This window comes from Cariama cristata, unplaced genomic scaffold (genome assembly GCF_000690535.1).
Source record: "Cariama cristata isolate BGI_N322 unplaced genomic scaffold, ASM69053v1 scaffold22869, whole genome shotgun sequence".
NCBI lineage: Eukaryota > Metazoa > Chordata > Aves > Cariamiformes > Cariamidae > Cariama > Cariama cristata.
This window is the reverse complement of record NW_009636703.1, coordinates 1-9,757: the sequence shown is the minus strand read 5'-3', so window position 1 is coordinate 9,757 and position 9,757 is coordinate 1. Positions and strand designations below refer to the sequence as shown.

At 39.6% G+C, this 9,757-nt stretch overlaps 1 protein-coding gene across 1 annotated transcript in view; it reads right to left on the bottom strand.

Moving 5' to 3' along the window:
- CNKSR3 (CNKSR family member 3) overlaps window positions 1–9,020 on the bottom strand; it is a gene marked incomplete at its 5' end in the record, with an annotated part of 15,032 nt that extends 6,012 nt beyond the window's left edge. Inside the window, 5 exons of the mRNA XM_009708020.1 lie at window positions 432–578; window positions 1,905–1,973; window positions 5,137–5,196; window positions 6,958–7,077; window positions 8,979–9,020. Of these exons, the coding sequence (XP_009706322.1) occupies window positions 432–578; window positions 1,905–1,973; window positions 5,137–5,196; window positions 6,958–7,077; window positions 8,979–9,020 (438 nt within the window). The remainder of the gene's footprint in view (window positions 1–431; window positions 579–1,904; window positions 1,974–5,136; window positions 5,197–6,957; window positions 7,078–8,978) is intronic.
- Window positions 9,021–9,757: the final 737 nt, after the last annotated feature.

Sequence of the window (9,757 nt, the reverse complement as noted above, 5' to 3'; positions counted from 1 at the left end):
CCAGACTAAAAAGAGGACAAATATATGGAAAAATCTAAGTTATTTCAGGAAAAAGCATAATACTCTGCTAAACAGAGGAAGCATTTATTACTCCATGCTGATGGATTCCATAAATATCAGTGGTTTCAGCAGTTTTGCCTCAGATAAGTTCTCCCAGTGGCACACAGACTGATTAAAATGCCCAACACACCTAGTCCCTTTGTGTATCAAGAAGGCATTATCTGGGTTTAAAAAAAGAAAAACAAAGGGAAAAAAAAAAAGCAAGAACCCTTTCCCTTTTATCTAGGAACCAGAGAACAGCCATTTCACCTAACCTTCCTTGATCTAGACATAAACATGAGTACCTGGGAGCATTTCTGATATTTCTCTTTTTGAAGTTGCAACCAAGGCATTTCCATCTCGATGTTAGAGTTGAGCCGGCAGCCTCTCACCTGCACCAAGGGCGGTTTCCAGCGCAGGTTCTTTAGTGGAGCGGGAGTGAAATGGAAAGAGCCAGTAGGACGTTTCTTAAGCAGCAGCCTAACTCCAGCAGGATTCTCTCGCAACTTTGCCACCAGATTTTTTAGTTGCCATCCAACCTGGAGGAGAATAAAGACAGCTTTTATTTAGTATTGCTTCACTGAAAGTAAACTGTCATGGTTTAACCCCAGCCGGCAATAAGCAACACACAGCTGCTCGCTCACTCCCTTCCACCTAGTGGGATGGGGGAGGGAATTGGAAAAAAAGGGCAAAACTCGTGAGTTGAGATAAAGACAGTTTAATAGGTCAGAAAGGAAGAAAATAATAATGATTATGATAATAATAACATGAAAATAATAATAATAAAAGAATTAGAATATACAAAACAAGTAACGCACAATACAATTGCTCATCAGTCACCGACCGATGCCCAGTTAGTTCCCGAGCAGCGATCCACCCCTCCCGGCCAACTCCCCCCAGTTTATATACTGGGCATGACATCATATGGTATGGAATATCCCTTTGGCCAGTTTGGGTCAGCTGTCCTGCCTATGTCCCCTCCCAACTTCTTTTGCCCTTCCAGCCTTGTTGGCTGGGCATGAGAAACTGAAAAATCCTTGACTTAGTATAAACACTACTTAGCAACAGCTAAAAACATCAGTGTGTTATCAACACTATTCTCATACTAAATCCAAAAACGTAACATTATACCAGCTACTAGGAAGAAAATGAATTCCATCCCAGTCAAAACCAGAGCATGAACAAATAAGGAAAACCCAAATCTCCCACGTCAGACTGTCTAAATGAACCTAAAGAGAGAAAAGAGATCCAAAAAAGCCAGAATCAACTAAAAAAATTGGAAAGCTCCTTTTCTGGAAGGTTCTTCTTTTGTTTCAAAGAAAGATCTCTACTTAAGCTGTAAATTAAGCACTGAGATATCAAGCAATGTTCTTTATACCTCAGCTCCAGTCCTAGCAGGATGCATGGATGCACTCTAATTGAGTAACGCAAGGACTCACAGTGAACTACTTTTGTCATGTTTCTTTCTCACACTGAAAGGCACTGCTTACCTGTGCTAAGCACAAGTGTAATAATTTTATCTAAGTTCCCAGACACAAACAATTTCACAAATACTTGGGGTTTTTAAAGCTGATTTTATCTGCATTTCAGTAGATTGTGACAAAGCATTTTTAAACAGGCCTTAAATAGAACATGAAGTATTTTAATGATGTGTACAGCATTTAAACATTAAATATTGCATATTTATTTTATCAAAATATTGCAAAGAATAAAATTTGTCTTGAAAACAAAATCTTAAAAAGTCTCAAAGATTTTAACAGGAAAACACGGGAACTGCCTCCTGACCCCATCCGTTCAGAACCTGTGGGGAGCGAGCTTTGCAGAGCAAGCATAAGGGAAGGTTGGTAAAGCTGTTTGTTACTAACCACAGTTTGCTGATTAACCTGGATCACTTCATCACCAGCATGAATCTTCTGAGATTGATCAGCCGGGGACTACAAAGAAGAAAACAAGAGGCATGTGCTTCAGCAGTTTTTTTTCCCCCCTCCCACAACAACCCCCACCAAGTTAAGTCAAAGGTTGTATCTATAATGGAGAACATTGCTGAAAATTTTCACACAGCTAGATTACACATTACATCTGTTGATGACTTGAGAATTGCAAATTAATTCAACTTATGATTTATTTTTTATACCAGAGGAACCACAGGAAAGTGAAAAGGTATAGCCTACATCTGTCACAGGCCAAATTATACTTAAGTCATGGGACAGTCTCCACTGTCCTTTTGCCTCCAGTTTGTACTGTAGTTTCAGACAGCAGTGGGAAAGGACTGAAGAGAAGACTTCTGTCCTAACACCGCAATTGTCTTAAACTTTGCTTTCAAATAAATGTATACTGATTTTAAAAAAAAAAAAAAAATACACTAAGATTTTGAATGTATAGAACAAAGAACCAAAATCCCTCCAGCCCACAAAACAGATCTATTGCACCTTACCTTTTTGTTTCCTAATGCAAATAAGAACCACCAACTTTAATGTGAAATTACCTGCCTGCATCAACGTCAGTAGACAAAAATACATGTTTGCACACATCAAATATGCATAGACAGGTATTTGAAAAACACCTGTCTAATAATAATACATCTTAAAATACAATTTTCTTGGAACAAAAAACAAGCTCTGGGGAACCATTAGTGAGGAACCGCTAAAAGCATCAATATTTATTTAGATTTATCTATGGCCGGTGTCATGCACCAGCTGTTGCTGCAGTTATTAAAAACGGTCTCACTGCTATAACACACCAACTCTGACCAGCCTTGACAACACCCAAAGCACACAGACATACTACCTTGGTATACTGTACCCCGGTCATGGGACAACTTCTCCTCCCATTTCCCCCACCCCATGAGTAACCACCTGGCAGCAGGCCAGCTCTTCCTAGTGACTCCAGAACTAAGCACTTGGATTAAGTACTCCCTTCTCCTCATCATCACACCTCCAGAGCTCAAGTAATTTTTGTATTAGAAGGAACTGTAGCAATAAACAGTGCAACAAGGGAAGAAAACACAGGGGAATTTGTGGGAGGCTCCAGCTATCATGAGTAACCCCATTTCTTCATTGTCTTCTCGCTTCCTCTGAGAGGAAATGCCTCCATGGAAGGCCACATATATGAGTCAACCAAGATCATGAAAAAATCCTGGGCCAAAGTCAAGTTTGTGAAAAACAAAGCTCATTTCAAACTGCCCTTTGGGCGATCAACAGCCCGTCTGGGGGAGGGTGGGGGACCCTCCTACAACAAGTGCCAGCTCGCACAGCAGATTCTGCAATCACATTGTGAGAACAGAGGAAAGAGCAAAGTTTAGATCTAGGCCACGTGACGTAGGAAGTCACAAGTAGGACGCACAACTCAGGAATTCTCTTGGCTAACTGGTGTCAAATGCATGGACTTCCCCAGTCATAGAATCATAGAACCATTTGGGCTGGAATGGACCTTTAGAGGTCATCTAGTCCAACCCCCCTGCGGTGAGCAGGGACATCTCCAACTAGATAAGGTTGCTCAGAGCCCCATCCAGCCTGACCTTGAATGCCTCCAGGGATGGGGCTTCCACCACCTCTCTGGGCAACCTGTTCCAGTGCTTCACCACCCTCATTGTGAAAAATTTTTTCCTTATGTCTAGTCTAAATCTACCCTCTTTTAGTTTAAAACCATTACCCCTTGTCCTGTCACAGCAGACCCTGCTAAAAAGTCTGTCCCCATCTTTCGTACAGGCCCCCTTCAAGTATTGGAAGGCCGCAATGAGGTCACCTCGAAGCCCTCTCTTCTCTAGTCCTTCCAATGTACAGTACTATTAATTTTGGGGTGTAATTCCACTGCATTCCAATACACCAGCTTCTGGAGATAGTTACTAAAATACCATTCCAAACCTAGCAAAAACATTGAGCCAAGACCCAGCCTGGGTCATCTAAATGAGCCCACACCACCAGAAAGACATCATTTGTTTGCAGATATCTCAGTCACTTGTCAAGTTTTGTTGCTCCAAAGGAAGGAGCTTCCCCCAAGGAAGAACCAGTGCTGCTAAAAAAGCAGACATTTAGGCCAACACTCAAAGCTATAGAAGCAATACAGCCCCAGTCCTGGCCTCCAAAATGAGAGCTATAAGCAGGGGCAGCTTGTCAGCAGTCCATATTACATTCTTCGACATTTATCAGATGTTGAAATTGCTGCCAAAGTGGACTTGGCCTCTGTTGCAGATCCTATACAGAGTTATGCCAGGGCAATATCATAAAAGCTACAAAAGCTTTCACAGTTTTCACTCTGAACTGCAAGCACAGATTTCCACCAATTCCTCCCTGACCCCTGGACTTGGCAGGGTTACAACTAGAACCACTGGTCCTTTCCTAGTCATGAAAAAAGAAAAAAAAAAAACCAAAACAAAAAAGCATCACTGCAAAAGCCAAGTTCCTCCACTCTTTTTTTTTTCAGCCACTGCTCCTGTAGAGCAGCATCTCTGACAACACCACCACATGACTTGCCAGCCTCAGCTGCTGGCCAGAGGTCCTCTGCAATGATTGCCCAGAAGCCTTTAGTAAGCTACAGAGACCTCACAGTGTAGGAATAAAACAAGCAACCATCTGCAGCAAAAAAAACAGTTGCCTATCATGCCAACCATTTCCTTCCAGCAGACCGCTCTTAAAGCTTTGCTTTTTTGTAGTCTTTTTACTCCGCAAGGTAATTTTGTCACTGGACAGCTCATTGATTTCATTACTCATTACTGAATTTAGCACACTACCACCTAAACATTCCCATTAGGGGAGATTGCCTTTGCCAGCGGAGAGCAAATACATTTAAGATTTTGTTAAGCAAGATACCGTAAGTACTCAGAACAGTGGACACAGTAACTTATTAAAGCAATTATTTCAATGCCAAGCATTTGAACTAACTCAGGTACTTGCAGAAACTGGTTTAGACTAACAGTGACACATGCAGACTCAAAATATTTACAAATTGTGGATAAACAAATGATGCATCACACAGTATTTAAAGCAGTAATATCATGAAAGTCATATGTAAAACAGGAAAAAGTAGTAAACAAGTCAAACTAACTCAATCAAAGCTACTGTCAGATAGCCTGAGTTAATCTACATTTACTTCACTTACGTTTTCTGTAGTTCCAGTAATTACATGTAATCCATCATAAGTTGATTTGATGTACATTCCCTAAATGTAAGTGGAAAATGAAAAACAAGTTTAAAGGCAAAAAAACCACATGACTTATCTGATTAAACAACTGTTGGCAACAAACTCAAAACATCATTAAAAACACTTAACAATTCACGTATTTTCCCTAGAAAAGTGTGTGGTCTAATATTACAACATTCTAAACCTCTTCACAGATCGCTTTTACTGTAATTAATTATAATATTTATAATGACTTAAACCACCTAATACATGGAAGGCAATTTAGAAACACTTTGGTAATAGCAAACGCTGCTGGTTTTGCTGCCTTGTTGCTCTTTGGCTTTGAAGAAAACTATTTCCTTACTGCCTGGTCTGCACTAGAGAATTACAGGTTTTACTAGATGCCACCAGCTCTCTCCATACAAAGCACACTTACACAGGTGGGCTACAAATATTGCCTACATGTTCTTTTACAATTTCTCCTGGCAAGTCAATATACAGATTGCCTTGTAACCACAGAGCTGAACATAAGCAACAAACACTCTGGCAGAACTAAGTATTTGTGGCTCTATATGTTAATGCTGACTGTGAATGCAAGGACAAACTCAGATGCAGTGGGCGTTGACCATATGAACACCAAATTAAAAATCACCAACAGGCTATTAACTAATAATTGCATAGACTTACCTACAAGAGGTGACCAGTACATTGGTTTCATTATTTATGAACAAACACATCTCTACTTTTCCTACCTACGTCTGTTGTCAGAAGCATTCACACAGAGCTGTATAGAACTGGATGTTACTCAGGAGTTGTAGGCAGCTTGTCTGCCTGAAGTTACCACATTTGCTTAGAAGTACAAGGGAAAATAACAGATTCTTTTGCCCCTTCCTCTCCAGCCAATTCCCTTCCCTGTTTGCCTGTCAGTATCTAATTGTGTGCACCTACTTCCTCGTTTCTTAGTCCAAGCTGGGCTGACTTTGCTTTGTTGTAGCTTGTGCATTAACAAAGAGATCCCCATAATTTCAAGAACGCATGACTGATTCAGTCAAATCCAGTGGCCTAAGTAAAACTATATAGCACAGTAAGACTGTAAAGCTTCCTTGAAAAGTGCTCATCTCTTCTGCCTTCGGGGCTGGGGAGAATACAAATGCTCTTAAGAATTTATATTCCCTCCAACTCATTCTAACACGTCTGTTCGCCAGTCAGAAAATCCACCAAGATTTCAAACTCAGTTTCTCATAACCAGCACTCAGCTAAGCAGCACCTACTGACCAAACTACATTCGGTAACATTACAAGGCCACTGAACATTTAAAAGGATTTTTCATATTCTTGCTAACAACAAACCTCAAAAATCCTCATATTCTTCTCAATCTTGCTATAGATGCACATAAAAATGCATCTTTCAAAATACAAACATCATTTTCTCATCAACTTCTCCCTCCCCTAGCCCCCATTAGAAAAAACAGCTGGTTAAGGTAACCTGCAAAAATAAAATGACTGATTTCACAAGCATTTGTAAATTCCCCAATATCCTGGTTAAGACACAAATCTGCAAACAATTTACCATCAAAAATTCCATTTGGGATCAAACCTATTAACATGCATGCCTATCTCTAGCAGCCACTCCAGCACACTGCCTGCCAATTAACCTTCAGAGTTCCTCCCCATGCTTCTTTCTGTTCCCTGTAGGATATTACTGGTTTTGAAACATCTTGCTATACACACACATGCAGTGGCTCACAAGACTCCTTATTAAACACTGGGGACATCAGGACACTCCAGAGTTGGTTCTTACCAGGCCTTCCCCAGGTTTAATGTTGGTTAAATGAACCTCCTCCAGACATGCACACTGGCTCATCAATGGATCTGTAGTTGATCGGATGGCTTTATCACAAATGCTATTTAAAGTCTTGGCCTACAATGAGAATGTACAAAAAACAGTTACAAAACTTCTCCCCTGGCTTCTTCCTCTTTCAGTTTTCAAAACCGGAAAGGAAATGAGTTCTAAAGCTTGGTCCACTAATAAAGCATAGTTAAGAATCATCGAAATAGAAGATTCATTTGTATAGATCTATTTTGCAGCACCTTTATCTTCTTACTGTAACCTAGTACAAATAAACTATTTCCATTAGTGCCACCTCATCATTGCTAACAGATGCCAAGACATCCTCTGCTTAAAAAAAGAAACACGCAAAATATAGCAAAAAATTGTGTTTGGGGGTTGTTTGCTTTAACCAAAATATAACCCATTAAAATATTGAACCATTTTGATGATTCCTTGCGGGAACAATTGACAGTTTTTAATGCTATTCTTTATTTCTGCTATGAGAATAAAATTGGCCATGTGTCAGAAAAAGTGAGGTGCTGGCCACTGACTTATCTGCACAAAGCTTTACAGTATAAGGTAGGACATCTAGCACTTAAGCATTTCAGCATTACTTCTCTCCACCATGCCTCTGAATTGACCGTTTCTGGAATGCTTATGAAGGCAAGGTTCATATTTCCTTTTGACCAAAACATAACTGATCCTAAGCCAACATTATAACTAAAGGCGAATTCTGACCTTGCATGTGTGTCAGTAAAGTCAGAGGCAGAACAGCTTTGTCTCGTAGAACTTTTAACTAGAAGAATGGCTAATTAATCAGAAAAAAAAATAAAATCATAGTCCGAAAAAATCTGTGCCCTCCCTACACTCACAAATTTCATTAATGCCCCTCAGTGCATTTTGGGTCTTGATGTTAACTGAAGCAATGCTGAAACTCAAAGTAGGTTACAAAAACTTCAAGGATTAGGGAGAGAGGATTAGTACACAGTACAGTAGTTAGTTATACACAATGTGGGAACCAGTAAGGTAAGCCATCTTTCACGAGGGGTTTGAATCCTTCAGTCAAAGTAGACACATGTAATTATAGGACGGGGGGGGTCGTCTCGTAGGAAGACATTGGTCTGGATTACAATGGTCCCTCGAAACAATCGTTTCAACGTTTTTTCTTTTGTTTTACATCAGATTTATAACTGCAGCAATAAAATAAATCAAAACAATGCTTAAGTGTGAATGCAAGGAACTGCTCAAACAAGGGAACTCCAAACAACAATACCTACTTTCAGAGCGGGTGTGCACAAATGGAAAAACAAAGATGCAAAAAACTCCCTTTTACGTGGTCTCATTATTTATGGACAAAACTATTTTTAGTTATTGTGCTACTAAATTCTTAGGCATCTATGAGCTAGCGGAAGGCCTTATCAAAGAGCACAGCCTGGTTCATGTCAAAAGCAGGAAGCTATGATTAATTGTTACAAAATATAAAAAGCATTCCATTACGCTCCTCATTTTGTCACAAGGCTGCTTCAAACAACCCTGAAAACTCAAGCTCAAGTACAATCAGAGATAGAACTTCAGTTCTGTGGCATGGCAGTTCTTTTATGTGAAGAAGCTTAATAAAGCATAATGTCTGCTTATTAAGGCACTAAATGCACATTACAGGCATAACTCATTTATTTAGCCTACAATCGTTCTACAGTACTACCCTTCCCTTGAAAATCTGAGGTCAAAATTCTCTTGAAAAAAAATAGCTACGCAATGAAACTTTAAGGAATACTTGACACCGTGCTATTACATGCGCTACCTGTCTGTCCAAATTTCATTAATTTCCTCTACAGTAAAGAATTATCACAAAATAGCCCATAACAATGTTTTCTTGCATGATATCCTTGTATGTGTGGGATTGGAAAGCTGTTGTCAGTACAGTCAGCGTAGAAGCCACCAAAATAACTGTGAATGTAGGCAGCTGAGTTTCAACAGAAACATGTACTTACTACAGTCTGAACTTTATCTTCCATGTCAGCCACAGTGCAGTCCTAAAACCAAAACAAGAACAAAAGCCCCACATTAACCAATAAACATGTAAACACATCATCTCTGAAAACTGCAAAACTGCCACTTTAACCTCAAACTGAAATAGAGTTATTCATCCTGCAGGGATTAATCAGATTATCTTCACCCAGTAGGGCTCAAATGTACTGTTAAACAACTATTTTCTGACCTTGGTAGAAAGCAATAATAAACCTTGAAAACTAAGAGAACATGGGATTCAATTACAGTAGCAGACTCTTCCAGAAATGCAGAACCCTGCACAATAAAACTAGACCTTCAGAAGGCTGGGCACACGAGCTTGCCTTACATCAATAAACCCCAATTCAGGTGCTCCTCTGTCCCAGGCACCAAAATAGATCTAAAACACATTGTTAAAAATAGAATGAAAACTGATTTTTTTAAAAAATACACTATTGATGACATTCCTGAGGGCCAGAGGACTGCACACAAAGCATTTACACAGCCCAGGTACAAATGTCTTTGAACTGAAACAAGTTCATGTAACAAACTACAGAAGTCGTCATTGTTTTCTGCAAGAAGAGATGAACTAGAGAATGGTATTAGATTCTCAGATTAAAAAGTTAAAACAGGAAGTAAATAATGAAACAAGACTTACAATATCTGTAAAGTGAAAATCCCCAAATCCCAAGCATTTAAACAAGCTTAAATTCCAAGATATTTGCCCTTGACATCTGTATTGGATTGGTGTGGCAAGGTTTTG